Source organism: Gobio gobio (assembly GCF_949357685.1).
Source record: "Gobio gobio genome assembly, chromosome: 2".
Classification (NCBI taxonomy): Eukaryota; Metazoa; Chordata; class Actinopteri; order Cypriniformes; family Gobionidae; genus Gobio; species Gobio gobio.
In genome coordinates, this window is record NC_137098.1 from 22,924,537 (window position 1) to 22,945,358 (window position 20,822).

At 36.1% G+C, this 20,822-nt stretch overlaps 1 protein-coding gene across 1 annotated transcript in view; it reads left to right on the forward strand.

The window, feature by feature from the left end:
- Positions 1–20,822, forward strand: part of col25a1 (collagen type XXV alpha 1 chain) — a gene marked incomplete at its 3' end in the record, with an annotated part of 823,527 nt that overhangs the window by 770,218 nt on the left and 32,487 nt on the right. Inside the window, exons 20-25 of the mRNA XM_079803471.1 lie at positions 44–112; positions 1,547–1,591; positions 2,484–2,561; positions 13,335–13,358; positions 16,633–16,677; positions 20,733–20,777. Coding sequence (XP_079659597.1) covers positions 44–112; positions 1,547–1,591; positions 2,484–2,561; positions 13,335–13,358; positions 16,633–16,677; positions 20,733–20,777 — 306 coding nt within the window. The remainder of the gene's footprint in view (positions 1–43; positions 113–1,546; positions 1,592–2,483; positions 2,562–13,334; positions 13,359–16,632; positions 16,678–20,732; positions 20,778–20,822) is intronic.

Consider the following 20,822-nt stretch of genomic DNA (forward strand, 5'->3'; position numbering starts at 1 on the left):
AAGAATATCTGAACACAAAAAACTCACAAAAATCTTTTTGTAGGGAGAGAGGGGAGAACCTGGACCATCTGGCAAGGGTGAACGTGGTGAGACAGGTCCAGCAGGATACAAGGTAAGATGAGCAGTAAATAAGTGCTTTTGAAGTGGTCATCTAATGATGGGAAAAGTCATTAATGTAGAGAAAAGTCCTAGAGCTGTCTCAATGAGCAGGCAATGCTTAGCCCCTGTATGGGCAAAGTATGACAATAGAGGTTTCTCTGACTTTAATCGTTTACTTTGGTCAAAATATTAAAATTGCCAGATTGCCTTAGAGATATGAAATGATTATCCTGCCCAGTTTCCTTGAGATTGAGATTTAGACTACACTCTCAGAAAAAAGGTACAGTGGAGGTACAATTTTATTCCTTGAAGAACAAAACATATAACTGTACCTTTAAAGGTAAACAATTGGCAGGCAAGTTCGGTCCTAGTGAGTCGCTTTCCTGCAGAGTTTGACTCCAACCCTGAAAGACATCTATAGAAGCTCTTATTGAGAATTACCAGAAGTTTAGATGGTGGTTTTGTTGAAAATATTTGGACACCATTATTGTGATAAGTGTTGTCTTTAGTTGGGCAGTTTGACTGTGAGTTTGTGGTTTTTGTTACAGTGTTAACAAAACACAAAATCTGTTCAAGTCAACAAAACCATAAACAAAAATTTTCATGAAGAAAAATGGTTGACTAAACTCATCACTGACTAAAAATATCAATAAATAATATTCACCAACAATACTTTCTCACAGATCAGGCATTCTGAAGTTTGATTTTTAAATAATTCTAGGGAGAAAAAAGTTTAGACGCACACAGATATTAAGAATCAACATATGAATCTCAACAATGGTGACATACTTAATGCTGAAATGCATGCTGGAAGCCATGAGTTTTATACTGTGGTGGCTTAGAAGGGTTGGAGCTAAACTCTCCAGGACATCTGCTCTCTTGGACCGAACTTGCCTACCTCTGACTTAGAGGTACAAAAATGTACCCTTAAGGGTACCACCCCAGTGACGGACACTTGTACCTTAAAAGGTACAATTTTGTACTCTCTTTTTTTTTGAGAGTGTAGGGTTAATTTTCTCTGCCTGTGATCTTTCCACAAATAACAGTACATAAATCTCAGTATAATCTCTCAGTATAAACAAAGACAAGACATATGAAACATAATGAATTCCCACCCCATATCAGATAAAAGCCATTCATTGACTTGACAAGCAGTCTGCCTTTCCAGAGTTCAAATAAACAATCTCTTATTAGTACCTCAAAAAATAAGGCTGGAAATGTAATATGGTTTAAACCACATTACCACCTGTGTAATTCTCAAGGGGGGCTTTGAAAAGGGAACTGACATTTCTTTGTTTTATCACCAGTATTTAATCACGTTATTGCTCTTCCAGTAACATGAACAGTGTTTAATCTGACCACACTCAGATCCATAGATATATTATCAGGTTGCTTTCGAATGTGTTGTTAAATGATTAATCTTTAACTGTCTTCAAATTATTGTAAGGGAGAGCAGGGTGAACCAGGAGTACCAGGCCTGAAAGGTTCAAAGGTCAGTCTCAGTTACTTAGTAAGTAATGCATTAAGAAGTTTCAATTCAAATTACAAAGTGATTCAATTCAAATTGAAAGCTAAAATCCTAAAAAAAGAAACATTTGTTGCATGTTACTATAACAAATAGCAAATATTGTACTGTAATAAATTACTAAATATAATCTCTGCCCATGTTTTAAAATTACAGGGGGATGCAGGATACAAAGGTGATATAGGCCCAACAGGATCACAAGTGAGTAAAGTCTAAAACTAACTTAAATGTGAGTAATGAGTAAACTGACTTTTGACAACTCTGACTAGCAAATGTAACACTGGCCTATAAATTAGCTTTATTCTGACATCATTTGATTGCTTTTGGGTATACACTTAATCATTATCTTTTGTAGTGTAAAATACAGAAGTGTATACAGAATTGTATATTTACAAAAATCTAAAAATGTTTCCCTCCTAAATGCGCTTGTCATGCTGACGTAATTGGGTTAAGGTTGCGCTTGCCTGAATGAAACCAGAAAGGGCAGGATGTATTGATTATTCACAAATCCAGGGCATAATGCAATGAAACAAGTTGGTAAATAAGTGAAAGTCAGTAAATAAGTGACAATTGTGCAATGAACAATAACTGATGAAGTTCCTGAAGTAAAGTTCTCATGTAAAAGGACTGTAAAGCTATTAAAGGAAGGACTATTTTGTGATGGTGTGAAATTATTAGTTGAAATGTTTACTATTTCAAACAAATTATGTGATTAAGCACATTGGTTTGCTTTGATCGAGTCTCGGTTTCTATGATAATGAGGTTCAAATGAAGCTTCAAAATGAGATTATTGTCCCAAGTCTTTCTTATTGCTGACATTTACATTACCCCACTCAATGTAACTATAATTGTTATTCAGGGGCCACCTGGGGAGAAAGGTGAACAGGGTACAACTGAAATCATCGACTACAATGGAAACATCCAAGAGGCTCTTCAGGTTAGTGGAATCATGTCTATGATCTTTTATTGGAAATCCTATTTCAGTAACACTTTAGAATAATGGTCCTTCATTAATAGGTAACTATGCAGGAAGTAATGCAGGACTAATGAGTAGTACTACATTAACACTTCAGCTACTACTATTAACTAATATAGAAACAAGCTTAACTAATTAGTAAGTAATATCAAATTTAGGACTAAGATAGTTCCTTATTAGGTAATCAATAATTACTGAATGGGATTGGCATCACTAAGAACTAATAGGTAACTATGACAAATTATAAAGAATTACTAATTAATTACTAATCACAACATTAACGTGTCTTATCGTGAGAAATTGTCTTTTTTTTTACTCTCAATGTGGTCATAAAATGCATAACTAATTACTCAAGTATTACATAGTCACTATGCAGGAACTACTAGTGACCTGGAACATTATTTTAAAGTGAAAAAACAACTTTTTCACTTTAAAATAATGGTCCAGATCACTAGTAGTTCCTGCATAGTGACTAGGTAACCCTTGAGTTTAACCCTTGATTACTTAACAATGTACTATCTCCTAGGGCTGGGCGATATATATCGTGAGATTGTTATGCGCTTCTCATCAGTAAAGCCGGTTAATTGATTAGTAGTAAATCACCTTCACCTGCTTTCAGATGGCGTGGCATTTACTACAAAGCTAAAACTCCAGTGTTAAATTAAGAAAGAAGTTAGAGAAGTTAATGAGATAATTAAGTGATTAATTTAGTGATGATTGAGCATTATTGAAGACACCTGATGTTAACAAGCAGAATCTCTGAAGGAGAAAATCATAAATTGTAAGCCACCGTTATGGGGATGAGTGTGTGCATTAGTTGGGCTCTTGACCCTTATATTCTTAACTTTAGATTTTGTTTGTCTGCCGTTATTGATTTATAACAGTCAAATTAACAAAGAAAAGTGTGATCTGATAGTGTTGGCTATGTTTTGACATAATCATGTTGTGATCAGAAAAATGAAACTTTTTGAGATAGTTATGTTTAACTTGTAAGCAGCAGCTTTGTGATTTTACAGCATGTGATTATTATTTTTTCTTATAAGCCAAAATATTTAATAAACATTGTCCTGATCAAATGACTTTCAAATTAATTTATTTAGAAACACAGACATCAATAATCAGCCTGTGAGTCTCAACAATGGTGACAATAATAAAGCATGTTGCAGTGGCTACCACCAATCACAACTCATTAATGGCTCCCATCATGCATTGCGGTATGAATAAATTATGATCTGAATTGTCTATGTAATTTTCTTTTCCTAATTGAATATTCTGCTCGTCACCATTGTTGAGATGCATAGACTGAATCTTGACATCTGTGTGTGCCTAAAAGAAAGACTTTTTTTTTTAAACAACTTTTAAGAAATCATTTATATTATATCTAAAATTTTGTATTGTTATGCAGAATCACAGTTATGCTGTAAACAGCAACATAAATCAAAAACATAGTTCAAATGATGATCGTTATAATATAACCAACAGATCACGTTTTATCTTTGTTCTTCTGGTAGTTATAACTCAGATACAACAGCCAGACAAAATCTAAAGTTAATAACATAAGGGTCAAGAGCCCAACTAAAGCACACACCCATCCCCATAACGGTGGCTTACAATTTGAGATTTTCTCCTTCAGAGATTCTGCTTGTTATCATCCAGTGTCTTCAATAATGATCAATCATCACTAAATTAATCACTTAATTATCTCATTACCTTCAACACTCTTGAGTGGACTCATATACACTCCCAGGAGTGTTAATTTAACACTGGAGTTTTTGCTGTGTACAAAGAGCCGTAGTTAACTGACAAGCTGAGCCATATCGCATTAATTATCGCTGGCGATACGTCCGCGATATTAATGCGATATGGCTCAGCTTGTCAGTTAACTACGGCTCTTTGTAGTAAATGCCGCTCCATCTGAAAGCAGGTGAAGGCGATTTACTACTAATCAATTAACCGGCTTTACTGATGAGATGCGCATAACAATCTCACGATATATATCGCCCAGCCCTACTATCTCCTAAATTCAATATTAGTTACTGACTAGTTAAGCTTTTTTCTATATTAGTTAGTAGTAGTAGTAGCTGAAGTGTTAATGTAGTACTACTCATTAGTACACTGTAAAACCTAACAGTTGTGTGTACTAAAAAAAAATGAGTTCACTGCACTCAAATATTACAGAATGTTGTGTGGACACAATGACGGAAACAGAACTCAAACTGAATGAGTTCTAGAACATTTCTAGTTCCCAGCATGATAATTGGATAATAATTGTATTGTTAAGTGATTAAATAAGTGATAATTGCATATTGGTGGTGACACCTGATGATAGGAATGAGCAGAATCACTGAAGGAAAGAGGAACACAAGAACTACAACCGACTTCAGCCACAGCTTTAGATTAAATCAACAGAAGGGTAAAAGAAGACATTAAATCTCTGCAGCCAAAGCAAAACGTGTTTTGTCAAGGGTCAAGATCCCAACAAAAGCAAACACTGAACACCATCATGGTGAATTCAAGAGAAACTATTATTTTCAATATAACAGAAATGACACACTGTAAAACCCAACAAGTTAAGCTAACTCATTTAATTTGAGGAAACTGATTACCTCAATTAACTTGAGTTTAACAAACTTAATTGAAGTAAAAAAAACAGTAGTTATGAGTACTCTGAACTTATTTTAATTCAGTCCACTAAACCAAGGATATTTCTTAATATCCAATTAAACTTTACACTGCATTCAAATACTTTTTACAGCTAAAACTTCACTATAATGAGTAAAACAATATAAATTACAAACTTTGAATGAACTCAGAGAGCTTGCTAGTTACTGCTAGCTCACAATAGCACACACAAAGTCAAACCCAATGAGTTAAGCAAACTAATTACATTTGAGGAAACTTATTACCTCAAATAATTTGAGTTTAAAAACCAACAGTTATGAGTACTCTAAGCTTGTTTCGGTTGAGTTCACTAATAGACATTTTTTTAAAGATTCTTATACATGTTTATTAATGTACTGTTATTGTAAAGTGTTACCAACAGCTACTTTCTCGTCACAAACCGCAGTGCCCAATTCCTATTTTCTGCTCAAATAATAATTGAGAATAATTATTAGAGGTGGGCAGATCGATACTAATATCGATAATATCGATACCAACGTTGGTATCGGTATTGATTGATACCAACGTGAAAATATCGATACTTAAGTTTCAGTTTCTCTCGTTTTGCGACCTGTCCGTGTTTGTCAAAATGCTGCTGCTGTCACAGAGCAGAGCAAGCTCTCAAGAGTGCTGCTCGTGCTCGACACTGCTCTCCTCCCCCTCTCCTGTGTTGTACCGTCACGTGACTCACCACTAGCGCTACCACCAGCAGTCAGGCGCGCGAGCCGCTCAGCCGCGCATTTCTAACAGCAGTCAGTCAGAGGCGGAGAATGGCAGCAGAGAGAAAGAGGAGCGTTGTATGTAAAACTTTGTGACTTTGTTTATTTAAGAAAGAAATCCTGAAAAGTGCACTAAAGAGTAGAAACATTTTTTGTTAACATGCTACTTGAAAAGAGAATTTGTTTTTACATTTTTTATATTTGTGAAGTAATCATTTTGTAACTTTGTTTATTTAAATAAAACAGAAGTAACCAAAAGTTGTTTCTGAACAAAATCTTTTGTAGTACTGATTAATAACCCAAAATGCAAATCACAAAAAGTAATTAAAAGTCATGAAAATTCATTTAGATTTAGGTTGAAGATGCATCCACCTTAATTATTAAAAAGTATCGATATTGGTATCGGTATCGGCGATACTGGCCCTGTATTTACTTGGTATCGGATCGATACCAAATCTAGCGGTATCGCACACCTCTAATAATTATGACATAAAATAAGGAATTACGGTAACACTTTATAATAATTACACGCTACACTGTAAAACTTAACAGTTGTATGTACTAAAAAAAAATAGTTCACTGCACTCAAATATTACTGAATGTTGTGTTGACACAATGACTGAAACAGAACTCAAACTGAATGAGTTCTAGACCATTTCTAGTTCCCAGCATGATAATTGGATAATAATTGTATTGTTAAGTGATTGATGGTGACACCTGCTGATGGTAATGAGCAGAATCACTGAAGGAAAGAGGAACACAAGAACTACAACCGACTTCAGCCACAACTTTAGATTAAATCAACAGAAGGGTAAAAGAAGACATTAAATCTCTGTAGATCTCTGCAGAGGAGGATTAAACAACTCCACTAACAGCATTAACAGCCTCACACATTACTAACCAGACTAACTTTATTTCTGTCATTTCTGTTATATTGAAAATAACAGTTTTGTTTGAATTCACCATGAGGGTGTTCAGTGTTTGCTTTTGTTGGGATCTTGACCCTTGAGCAAACATGTTTTGCTCTGGCTGCTTGAACTGTGTTTACGAAGCACATTTGTTATAGTAAGAAAAGCCAAGCGAAAACGTGATCAGCTGGTGTTGGTTGTTTTTTGCTGATTATATTATCATCTTGTAGTGACTGAATCACTGATCTCATTCAGAGTTTACTGCTCTGTTTATAGAGGTTTTGTGTTACTATTTTTTCAAATTATTCATAATAAAACCTATGTGATTCTACAGCACAAGATCCAGGTTTGTTGTGGTAATCAAACAATAAGCAAGATTTAAATGAATAAAATGAATGCACTAAAAGTTTTTATCTACAACAGTCTTCGGACACACACAGACATCAAAAATCAGAGTATGAATCTCAACTATGGTGACAATAAAAAAAATATTCAGATAAACAGATCAACTTTGAACATAAAACAAGCTACAAAAACATCACAACAAACACAGCAAAAGTAAAAGCAAATAGTAAGAATCAAAGAAAATTAGTCACAATTCAGATGCATAATTTATTCATGCCGCAATGCATGCTGGGACCCATGAGGGAGTTTTGATTGGTGGTACCCAGTATGCACTGAAGCATGAAGCTTTTCATTGATTGTCACCATTGTTGAGATTCATACACATATTCTTGATGTCTGTGTGTGTCTAAGTAATGTCTTAGATTAAAACCTTTTGAGCACTACATGATTTCAAAATCTTGCATATTACTCAATTACCACAACAGTGCTAGATATCGTGCTGTTGAATTATGTAGCCACCATTATGAATAATACAAATATTAACATCCCAATACCACTATAGTCGGTGCAGAAGACTCCAAATGAATTTAAGCCACTACATGATGATTATACCATCATCATTATACAGGCAACATCACCTAATCACATTTTCTCTTGGCATTCCTTACCACAACAAATGTGCTTTCTAAGCACACAGTTCAAGCAGCCAGAGAAAATACTAATATTAAAGATTTAAGGGTCAAGAGCCCAACTAAAGCAAACACTCATCTCCATCATGGTGACTTCAAAAGAAATGACAGAAATAAAGTCAGGCTGGTTAGTAATGTGTGAGGCTGGTAATGCTGTTTGTGGAGTTGTTTAATCCTCCTCTGCTGAGATCTTCAGAGATTTAATGTCTTATTTATCTTCTGTTATTTCATCTAAAGCTGTGTCTTAAGTCAGTTGTAGCTCTTGTGTTTCTCTTTCCTTCTGTGGTTCTGCTCATTATCATCAGGTGTTCATCACTAGTGCTCAATCATCACTTAATTAATCCCTTAATTTCTTGATTGCAATGAGTGTCTTATTTTAGTGAACTCAATTGAAATAAGTTCAAAGTACTCATAACTATTTGTTTTCTAAAATTAAAATAATTAAGGTAATCGGTGTCCTCAAATTTAATGAGTTAGCTTAACTTACTAGATTTGACTTTGTGTGTGCTATTGTGAGCTAGCAGTAAATGCAAGCACTCTGAGTTCATTTAAAGTTTGTAATTTCAGCTGTTTTACTCAATATAGGGAAGGTTCAGCTATATAAAGTATTTGAATGCAGTGTAAAGTTTAATTGTATGTTAAGAAATATCATTTTTTAGTGGACTTGATTAAAATGAGTGCAGAGTACTCATAACTATTGTTTTTTTATAAACTTAAATGGTTTGAGGTAATCTGTGTCCTCAAATGAAATGAGTTAGCTGAACTTGTTGGGTTTTACAGTGTATGAAGCATTAGTTAAGCATTAGTAAATAGTTAATTCATAATTTATGAAGCATTAATATACATTAATAGGCATTTCATAAATACAGCTGTAAATGCTTTATTCTTTATTTAGAAACATATCTTTAATGTGTTTAATAATTGTATTTTCATACTTTATAAATGATCAATTTATAATTTCTAAATTAAGTATTACATTATTTACAAACCAGTTATTTAGGAGTTGTCAGTGGTTCATCAGATCATTTAGAAAGTGTAAGTAAAGGATAAATAAACTATTTAAATGTACATTTGTACATCTTATTATTTAGACACATAGTAATAGTTACTCAGTGTGTTAATAAATGCTTTATTAACATGTATTTCCACTGTAATTCATGAATAATTCAGGTAGTTATAAAACATTTAGTAGTCTTCAGTTAACTCTTTTTGTGAGCTCATCTAAAGTGAGGACTATTTATGCCTCGTAAAGCTTTTACAAATGAGATTTAAAGGCTCAGTTCTCTTCTGAACAGAAAACAGGAGGAATATAGCACGTATAAATATTTATTCCAAAATGCAAAAATGGAGACTGTACAACTAGTATCTTAATATACATTTAAAATTAAACCTCTTCAATGTCATAGAAAATAATATTCCTGTAGACCGCCAGAAAACATAACTGCAGTCAAATGAAACTAAGCCTCTGCAATCTGATATAAAAATAAATTTCTGTAAAGTGTAAACATTGCTGAATAAAAATGTACCAGTGGATTACACTGGATTACAGGAGTGCCAAAATACAACAAATACAATTTAGATAAACAATAATAATATAATTAAAGCTGCGAGCAGCGATGACGGGCCCAAGCCGGTGGCATCAGCTTAACTGTGCACGGCAGGCAATAGGCATTTAAAAAGGAGAGAATTTTAAAAATCACTCGAATATGCCACATTTACAGCAGCAGCTGGTGCCATTATGACCATAAGCCACACCCATGATGTAATTTAAATATAGATGAATTGTAATGTCATAGGATCTAATAGGTCACTTTCAAATATGTGCAAAGTTATCTTTTGCGGCTCAACATTTTGTAAGTCCAGAAGGTGAGTATTTAATTCAAGGTGTTTGTATAGTTTTTTGTTATTTTAATTTTTTTACTTATTCACACTAAAGTGATAGTTATTTGTGATAGCCTATGATATGAAAGGGTTAAATTATCACCATCAAGAGAGAAAGTGACACACACACACACACACACACACACATAGTGGGAGAGAGAGAGAGGACACCCCACCCCATCCCCCCACCCCTCACACACAGAGTGAGCCTAAGAGAGTGAGGGGGAGGAGAAGAAGGACAGAGGCACAGTGAAATGCAGATGAAATATTTTAAAGAAATAAATATATTGATCTTAAAAATAGTACATTCATTTTAAATTCATCCAGGTTAAATTACCGAACATACAATCTTAATTTAATTTAAATCGAATTATGATTTTACAAAATGAGACATTTTCTGTTTCCCTTTTTTGTCCTTATTTAATCCTTCGCCATAGCAGCACTGTTTGAGATATCCTTTAATCGTTATCAATATAGCATCTTCAGTGTCTTTGTTTCATGTTGACCGAGTTTGGTGTCGATTCCATGCATCTCCTACGAGGAGTTTATAAAAACTCCTTTTTATTCAAAATTTTAACATTAAAAGTAAGATATGTCACCTCCTGTTGGTCGGAGCTAATGACTGTAAATTAGAAAGTTGTCCGGCTTGAAGAGTACAATATATATATCGAGTTTGGTGACTGTAGATTAAACTAACCCCCCCACTTTTGTCAAAAGATGGCGCTACTGAGCCCCTCCACCCCGCCAATTTCTAAGTCTTTGCCCGCATTTTCTGGACGGCATCTCTAATGTGTCTGTCGAATTTCGTGCAATTTCAAGCATGCTAAAAGTGTCAAAAACACCCAAAAAGATTATTAAACTTTGGTGTGTTGCCATGGCAACATTATTTAAAATATCAGGAATCCATTCATATGTCTATATCTGCCATGTTTTGACATGATGAAGTTTGAAATAAATCGGGTGAAAATAAGACAGTGATTTAAAACATTTTTGAAAGGACATACTTCCTGCTGCCAGTTGGTGGCACTATAACTTTGAATATTGGCATGTAGATGTCTTCAAGTCAGGACTCTTATCTAACATGTGAAGTTTGGGGCAGATTGGACATTGTATGCCCGAGTTACAACAACTTCCTGTGTCATGGCGAAACATCAAAATTTGTGAGGCCGCCACGGACACGCCCTTCAGCGAAAACTCAAGATCTTCGCAATTTAACTTCGCAAAGGCCTTTAGATTAGACTGATCAAATATGATGTTGATCTGATTAAATCTCTTGGAGGAATTTGTTAAAGTACAACATCTGGCAATGGCAAAAAACTGCACCAATTTAGGAAAGAAAATGCAAAATATCTCACTTCCTGTAGTTTTTTCAGATTTGACGCCCAGGGACTTTTTTATAGGTATTGGGCTGTTGAATGCGTCTATCGAATTTTCATACTCACATATGAAACGTAGCTCAAATGGCGCTTAGTTGAAATTTTGTAGGTGGCGCTATCGAGCCATTTTGCCACGCCTAATTCTGAAACCCATATCAGACGTAAATGTTCACCACTTCTGATGCGTGTGCAAAGTTTCATGAGTTTTCGAGCATGTTTAGGCCCTCAAAAATGCAATTCACTTGGGATAAGAAGAATGATGGGCTGAGCAATTATAATACGGTCCTCACACCTCAGGCCCTAAATATCTGGTTTCCTGTTGTTCGGAGCTAATGACTGTAAATTAGAAAGTTGTCCGGCTTGAAGAGTACAATATATATACCGAGTTTGGTGACTGTAGATAAAACTAACCCCCCCACTTTTGTCAAAAGATAGCGCTACTTTAATCAAAAGATGGCGCTACTGAGCCCCTGACCCACGCCCGTTTTTAAGACTTTGTCCATATCTACTGGATAGCATGTCTGATGTGTGTGTCGAGTTTCATGTAATTTGAAGCATTGTAAGAGTCTCAAAAGCATCGAAAAATAAAATTATAGTTTGATGTGTTGCCAAGGCAACAATATTTAGATTATCAAGAATTGCTTACCAGGTTTACATCTGCTATGTTTTGACATCATACTGATGAAGTTTGAAGTAAATCGGGTCAAAATAAGATGATGATTATAAAGCATTTTGAAAATGACACACTTCCTGCTGCCAGTTGGACAAAACAAACACACAGCTGAAGTTTCATCCAAATCAGTCAATGTTTGCAGAAGTTATAACACACTTCCTGTTTCACTTTTCTCACCATAAATTCGTCTCCTCGTCACCGCCAAACCGTTTAAGATATCAAAAATCTCCTCGCAATTTAGCATCCTCAATATCTTGACCTCATGCTGACCGAGTTTGGCACTGATTGGGTGAATCTTCTAGGAGGAGTATATTAAATTCCAGAGCATGCGTTTTCCAAACAACCCATAATAGCTCACTTCCTGTTGGGCTGACGCATAACTTAGAGCACGAAAGTTGTTCGCCCCGATGAGGTCTATATGTGTACCGAGTTTCATACATGTACGTACAAGTGTGTTTGATATATGGACAAAGTTTTCAGACCCAACTTAAGGGGGCGCTGTCAAGCCCCCCTGCCACGCCCGGGTACCAGCTTTGGTCCAGCCCTGATGGCCGCAAATTCTGATGTTTGTGCAAAGTTTCAAGAGTTTTTGAGCATGGTAAGGGCCCCAAAAGTGCCCGAATAGTCGAAAAAACAAAATTGTCCTTAGAAGAACAATAGGGCTCTGCGCCCTTTCAGGGCTTGGGCCCTAATAAAATATGTTACAGTGTCAAAACAGTACTAACTTTAAAACATTATAGAGAACAGCAGTGCAGAAGAGAACTGAGCCTTTATATCTCATTTGTAAAAGCTTTATGAGGCATAAATAGTCCTCACAGATGAGCTCACACTGACGTACTACTAAATGTTTTATAACTACCTGAAATAATCATGAATTACAGTGGCAATACACGTTAATAAAGCATTTATTAACACACTGAGTAACTATTACTATATGTCTAAATAATAAGATGTACAAATGTACATTTAAATAGTTTATTTATCCTTTACTTACACTTTCTAAATGATCTGATGAACCACTGACAACTCCTAAATAACTGGTTTGTAAATAATGTAATACTTAATTTAGAAATTATAAATTGATAATTTATAAAGTATGAAAATACAATTATTAAACACATTATAGATATGCTTATAACTCAATAATAAAGCATTTATAGCTGTATTTATAAACTGCCTATTAATGTATATTAATGGTTTATAAATGATGAATTAACTATTTACTAATGCTTCATGGCGTGTAGTTATTATAAAGTGTTACCGGATTTACTTAAAATTGCATGAAATTCAGTCTAACTGTTCCCACTGAATTGACATCATGATAATTTAGATAAACACCCAAAAATGCTTAATGGATAAACATTTGAAGAAGTGGTATTGGTAAATTAATTTGCACAAACAGGAATATTTAACACACAGGGTTGGTCTTGTGCATAACTGTAATCTTATCTTTTACCTTCCCTTCTTCCTGACCGCAAACAGAAGATAACTACTATTACAGTTACGGTAATTCTCCTCTGTTTTGTCTGTGTATTATATATGAGTGCTGTATTTTGCTCAGCATGAATTCAACACTTCCATAAACATGTTTTTCCCCTAATTCTGCTAATTATCTTACCAGTGCCTTATTGACAGAACATTGTGTGTTGCTGTGCCAGTGTTTGTTAACACTTGTTTTATCTGACTTGCGATAAACACTTATCCCCTATGTAAGAAGGATCAGTCTGCATAGGCCCTTTCTCAGCTATATGTATTCAGAGTGCTCTGATTGAACTAGTATGTGTATTATCACAGGAAATGACAAATGACACATTATCTCTCATTCTCTCACAAAAAAATGTGTAAGCAATGTGTCCTTTGTGTGCTCTAAGTGTAATTTTTCTTTAATTATGTGCATTTAAATAAATATATATATATATATATATATATATATATATAGTGAGGAAAATAAGTATTTGAACACCCTGCTATTTTGCAAGTTCTCCCACTTAGAAATCATGGAGGGGTCTGAAATTGTCATCGTAGGTGCATGTCCACTGTGAGAGACATAATCTATAAAAAAGAATCCAGAAATCACAATGTATGATTTTTTAACTATTTATTTGTATGATACTGCTGCAAATAAGTATTTGAACACCTGTCTATCAGCTAGAATTCTGACCCTCAAAGACCTGTTAGTCTGCCTTTAAAACGTCCACCTTCACTCCATTTATTATCCTAAATTAGATGCACCTGTTTGAGGTCGTTAGCTGCATAAAGACACCTGTCCACCCCATACAATCAGTAAGAATCCAACTGCTAACATGGCCAAGACCAAAGAGCTTTCCAAAGACACTACAGACATAATTGTACACCTCCACAAGGCTGGAAAGGGCTACGGGGAAATTGCCAAGCAGCTTGGTGAAAAAAGGTCCACTGTTGGAGCAATCACTAGAAAATGGAAGAAGCTTAACATGACTGTCAATCTCCCTCGGACTGGGGCTCCATGCAAGATCTCACCTCGTGGGGTCTCAATGATCCTAAGAAAGGTGAGAAATCAGCCCAGAACTACACGGGAGGAGCTGGTCAATGACCCGAAAAGAGCTGGGACCACCGTTTCCAAGGTTACTGTTGGTAATACACTAAGACGTCATGGTTTGAAATCATGCATGGCACGGAAGGTTCCCTTGCTTAAACCAGCACATGTCCAGGCCCGTCTTAAGTTTGCCAATGACCATTTGGATGATCCAGAGGAGTCATGGGAGAAAGTCATGTGGTCAGATGAGACCAAAATAGAACTTTTTGGTCATAATTCCACTAAACGTGTTTGGAGGAAGAAGAATGATGAGTACCATCCCAAGAACACCATCCCTACTGTGAAGCATGGGGGTGGTAGCCTCATGCTTTGGGGGTGTTTTTCTACACATGGGACAGGGCGACTGCACTATATTTAGGAGAGGATGACCGGGGCCATGTATTGCGAGATTTTGGGGAACAACCTCCTTCCCTCAGTTGGGTCGAGGCTGGGTCTTCCAACATGACAATGACCCGAAGCACACAGCCAGGATAACCAAGGAGTGGCTCTGTAAGAAGCATATCAAGGTTCTGGCGTGGCCTAGCCAGTCTCCAGACCTAAACCCAATAGAGAATCTTTGGAGGGAACTCAAACTCTGTGTGTCTCAGCGACAGGCCAGAAACCTGACTGATCTAGAGAAGATCTGTGTGGAGGAGTGGGCCAAAATCCCTCCTGCAGTGTGTGCAAACCTGGTGAAAAACTACAGGAAACGTTTGACCTCTGTAATTGCAAACAAAGACTACTGTACCAAATATTAACATTGATTTTCTCAGGTGGTCAAATACTTATTTGCAGCTGTATCATACAAATAAATAGTTAAAAAATCATACATTGTGATTTCTGTATTTTGTTTTTTTATATTATGTCTCTCACAGTGGACATGCACCTACGATGACAATTTCAGACCCCTCCATGATTTCTAAGTGGGAGAACTTGCAAAATAGCAGGGTGTTCAAATACTTATTTTCCTCACTGTATATATATATATATATACACGCACTATATTGCCAAAAGTTTTGGGACTTCTGACTTTACATGCAATAACATCTTTTTTTAATAACAGCTTCAACTCTTCTGGGAAGGCTTTCCACAAGGTTTAGGAGTGTGTTTATGGGAATTTTTTACCATTCTTCTAGATGTGCATTTGTGAGGTCAGGAACTGATGTTGGATGAGAAGGCCTGGCTCGCAGTCTCCGCTCTAAATCATCACAAAGGTTTTCTATTGGGTTGAGGTCAGGGCTCAAGCCAGTCAAGTTCCTCCACACCAAACTCGCTCATCCATGTCTTTATGGACCTTGCTTTCTGCACTGGTGTGCAGTCATGTTGGAACAAAAAGGGGCCTTCCCCAAACTGTTCCCAATTGTTGGGAGCATGAAATTGTCCAAAATGTGTGTTCCTTTCACTGGAACTTAGGGGCCAAGCCCAACCCCAGAAAAACAACCTCACATAATCCCCCCTCCACCAAAACTTTACACTTGGCACAAAACAGTCAGGCAAGTACCAGTCTCCTGGCAAACGTCATATCCAGACTCGTCCATCGGATTGCCAGACAGAGAAACATGATTCGTCACTCCAGAGAACACGTCTCCACTGCTCTGGAGTCCAGTGGTGGTGTGCTTTACATCACTGCATCCGAAGCTTTGAATTGCACTTGGAGATGTAAGGCTTGGATGCAGCTGTTCGGCCATGGAAACCCATTCCATAAAGCTCTCAACGCACTGTTCTTGAGCTAATCTGAAGGCCACATGAAGTTTGGAGATCTGTAGCTATTGAGTTGGCGACTTCTGCGCACTATGCGCCACAGCATGCGTTGAACCCGCTCTGTGATTTTACGTGGCCTACCACTTTGTGGCTGAGTTGCTGTTGTTCCTAATTGTTTCCACTTTGTTATAATACCACTAACAGTTGACCGGGGAAAGTTTAGTAGTGAGGAAATTTCACAAATGGATTTATTGCACAGGTGGCAACCTATCACAGTACCACGCTGGAATTCACTGAGTTCCTGAGAGTGACCCATTCTTTCACAAATGTTTGTAGAAGTGTCTGCATGCCTAGGTGCTTGATTTTATACACCTGTGGCCATGGAAGTGATTGGAACACCTGAATTCAATTATTTGGAGGGGTGTCCCAATACTTTTGGCAATATAGTGTGTATATATATATATATGGGCATTGATCATTTCTTTTCTTTTCTTACTTTCTTTTTTTCTTATTTTTTTGATATAGGGTCCCCCTGGACCTCCTGGGCCAGTTGGACCAAAGGGAATTAAGGTAACCACATAATCTACTTACAATATGTCAAGACAAAGGTCACAATGGCCCTCATTTATCAATCTTGCGTAGAAACGGGCGTATATGTTGGCTTAAGATTATGCTTACACTCCTCTCACCGCCAGATTTATGAAGCTGTGCGCACGTCTGAAATCCAGGCGTACGCAAAACCTGCCCTTGATAAATGCTGCGGCTGAAAACGATCGTCATTAGAATAACACGCCCCTATATATTCAAGTCACTGCCTCCCCCACGCCCTCATTTTACACCATGGACACTCGGAAGACGGCAAAGAAGTGAAACTTCTCTGACGTGGAGATCGAGACCATCACCACCAGGGAAGTGGAAAAAAAACTAAATTGTTTTATTTGGGAGTTTAAAGAGTGGGATTAAAGGCGCCCACAAAAAGGTGTACGGTGGAAATCCAGTTTAAATAGCTGTTTGGATGAGAAATTACCTATCACAATTCATTATTTTACAGCTCGTGTTTTGAAATAATTAGCGTTTAATTTCGTATCACGTCACATGTATTGGGGTGTACAATAGTGATGATGATGATGTGATGTGGAGTACCATTCATTCACATTAATAATTGCATGACAATTTGTAAGATTCTTCTTATTATTATGATTTTTATTATTAATGACGCTTATTGTTATTTAGAAGAAGAATGTCGTTATTATTATTATTATTTATTTTATTATTATTTAAAAGAAGAAGAATGTAATTTTTATTATTTTGACAGTCTGAATTATTTTCAGTCTCAGTCCGTGCGCAGCTGTCTGGTAAAGCGCACAGGCTCGCAACTGGAGGGATACATATGCCTACAAATCAAATGCTTTGGTAAAGTCACACAAATTAAACATTGAAGTCCATGTTGCACAAAAATAAACACTGAAGTTTATAATTACTATATCCCGCACGGGATTAGTAGCCTATTATGCACTCAAAAAAATATTTTGGTCTAAATATAAGTTTTATGTATTTGAATTACATTACAATTTTCCATCCATTTGGACTACATAGTTTTAACATAAACAAACAAATAAACTTAATGTGATTCATATTTGTCAGTCAAACGTAAATGAAATAGGTAAGTTTTATGTAATGGTACACAGAAAAATGCCCATGATAAATTAACAAACCCAGTGCACACTACTGAGATAAAGTACCATTGAAGCAGTGTTCAAGTTAATGAGATAATTGAGTGATGATTGAGAATTAATGATGAACACCTGATAATAATGAGCAGAATCACTGACGGAAAGAGAAACACAAGAACTACAACTGACTTCAGCCACAGCCTTAGATGAAATCAACTGAAGATAAAAGAAGACATTAAATCTGAAGATCTTGGCAGAAGAGGATTAAACAACTCCACAAACAGCATTACCAGCTTCACGCATTATTAACCAGTCACCATGCTGGAGATCAGTGTCTGCTTTAGTTGGGCTCTTAACTCTTTAACTTTTTTCTCTAGCTCCTTTAACTGTGTGTTTATAAAGCACATTTGTTATGGAAAGGGAATCCAAGAGAATATCTGGTGATGTTGGCTATTTATATATTGTTAATGACATCGTGTGGCTAAATCACTGATCTCATTCGGAGTCTAATACTCTGGTTATTGTGGTACTGTGTTAATAGTTTTGTTTTATTCATTATAGTTGCCATTTGATTCTGCAGCACAAGTTACAGCACCGTTGTGGTATTCGAATAATGTGCAGGATTTAAATCTATGGCATTGCTTAGATATACACAGACATCAAGAATCAATGTATGAATCTCAACAATGGTGACAATCAATTAAAATCTTCAAGCTGCAGTGCATGTTACCACCAATCAACCCCCCCCCCCCCCCCATGAGTCCCAGCATGCATTGCGGCATGAATAAATTATGCATCTGAATTGACAAATTTTCTTTGATACTTACTAATTGCTTTTACTTTTGCTGTTTTTGTCGTGACATTTTAGTTGCTTGTTTTATGTTCAAAGTTGATCTGTTTATCTTAATTTTTTTTGATTGTCACCATTGTAGAGATTCAAATGCTGATTCATGATGTCTGTGTGTGTCTAAGTAATGCCGTAGATTAAAACCTTTTGTGCACTTTTTTTTTTTTTTATCTGGATATTATTCAATTAACACAACCGTCCTGTATCTTGTGCTGCATAATCACATGGCTAATACTATGAATACAACACAATTATTAAAACATTACGTCTACAACCAGCAAATTAGCCTCTAAATTAGAGCAGTGATTCAGCTGATAATCACCTGATAATATTTTCTCTTGGATTCTCTTGAAATAACAAATGTGCTTTATAAACACACAGTTAAAGGAGCCAGAGAAAAACTAAAGCTAAAAAAATTAAGGGTCAAGAGCCCAACTAAAGCAGACACTGATCTCCAGTATGGTGACTTCCATACTATGAAACTATTATTTTCATTAAAACAGAAATTACAGAAATAAAGTCAGTCTGGTTAGTAATGCGTGAAGCTGATAATGCTGTTTGTGAAGTTGTTTAATCCTCATCTACTGATATCTTCAGAGATTTAATGTTTTATTTTATCTTCAGTTGATTTCATCTAAGGCTGTGGCTGAAGTCAGTTGTAGTTCTTGTGTTTCTCTTTCCGTCAGTGAGTCTGCTCATTATCATCAGATGTTCATCATTAATTCTCAATCATCACTCAATTATCTCATTAACTTGAACACTGCTTCAATGGTACTTTATCTTAGTAGTGTGCACTAGGCTGTGTTAATTTATCATGGGCATTTTTCTGTGTACCATTACATAAAACTTACCTATTTCATTTACGTTTGACTGAAAAATATGAATCACATTAAGTTTATTTGTTTGTTTATGTTAAAACTATGTAGTCCAAATGGATGGAAAATTGTAATGTAATTCAAATACATAAAACTTATATTTAGACCAAAATATTTTTTTGAGTGTGTGGGGACCTCTGATGATTTGTAATAATTGCAGAGAATGTCTGTGATCTTAATCCCGTGCGAATCGGCCATGTCTGTAATATCTAAAGTAAAAATTCCCACGCAAATTACCTACCATATTTCGCCGAACACCGAGGTCCTGTGATAATATTAGTCCCGTGCGAATCGGCATCTCTGTGATTTGGCCGGGATTAGGCGGATCGTATATAATTTTTGCAAGGTTTTTGTGTCCTGTGCGCATTTCTATCTTTATCTTTCAGGAAGAATGGAGCTAGGCTGCATATGTGCACTTATGAATTCCCGTGCGGCCGCGCGGATTACTTTCACTTTAGAATGAGCACCAATTTGGGAGTAAATTGCTTGAATGGTGTGTTTAATATTATTCTTAATGAAAAACACAAAAACAGAACAGTACAATGACAAACTCGCTTAAATGGGCACTTTTACATTTAGCTTTGAAACTGAATCTTCCGTCGTATATTGTTACTATTGCTCAATTACGTTTTTAATTGCGTCTGTTCTCTAACTGAATGAAATTATTTGTATTACTATAAAACAATCAAAATGATATCGATACGACTGTTTATAATTTCATACAGCTATATCTATAACGAAAAAACATTTTCAAGTCTTTACATCATATCCGGGAGATAAGTCAGTAAATTTGAGTAAAATCACAGCTTATCTCGTGCGAATGTGCCAAGCAAAATTCAGATGTGGGGGAGTAATTTCTAAATCACACGAGGTCCCCAGATAATAGCCTACTTATCCCGTGCGAATAGGGCTTTAGTTGTTGTTGTTGTTGTTTTTACAGTGGGTCATAATATAGCATATCTTTGTCAGTGCGTTTTGTCACCACAATTGGAATTGTTTTTCTGCGCATTTTCGCACTAACTCAAAACGTGCGTACACCACCTCCTGAGCTGGCGTAGGATTTGAGCGTGCCGTACGCCAACGTCCATATTGATAAATCTCAAAGTCACCGTGGTTTTGGGTGTACGCCAGGTGTACGCTGGAAATTTGGTGTACGCACTTTTGATAAATGAGGGCCATTGTGACTACAATTCATTTCAGTCATTAGATAAATATTACTGCTTTTCACAGGGTGATCAGGGTGTTCCTGGACTTCCTGGACTGGATGGAGAAAGGGTAAGAGGACCAAAATGTTTTGATTTTCTATAGCTTTTTTTTTTT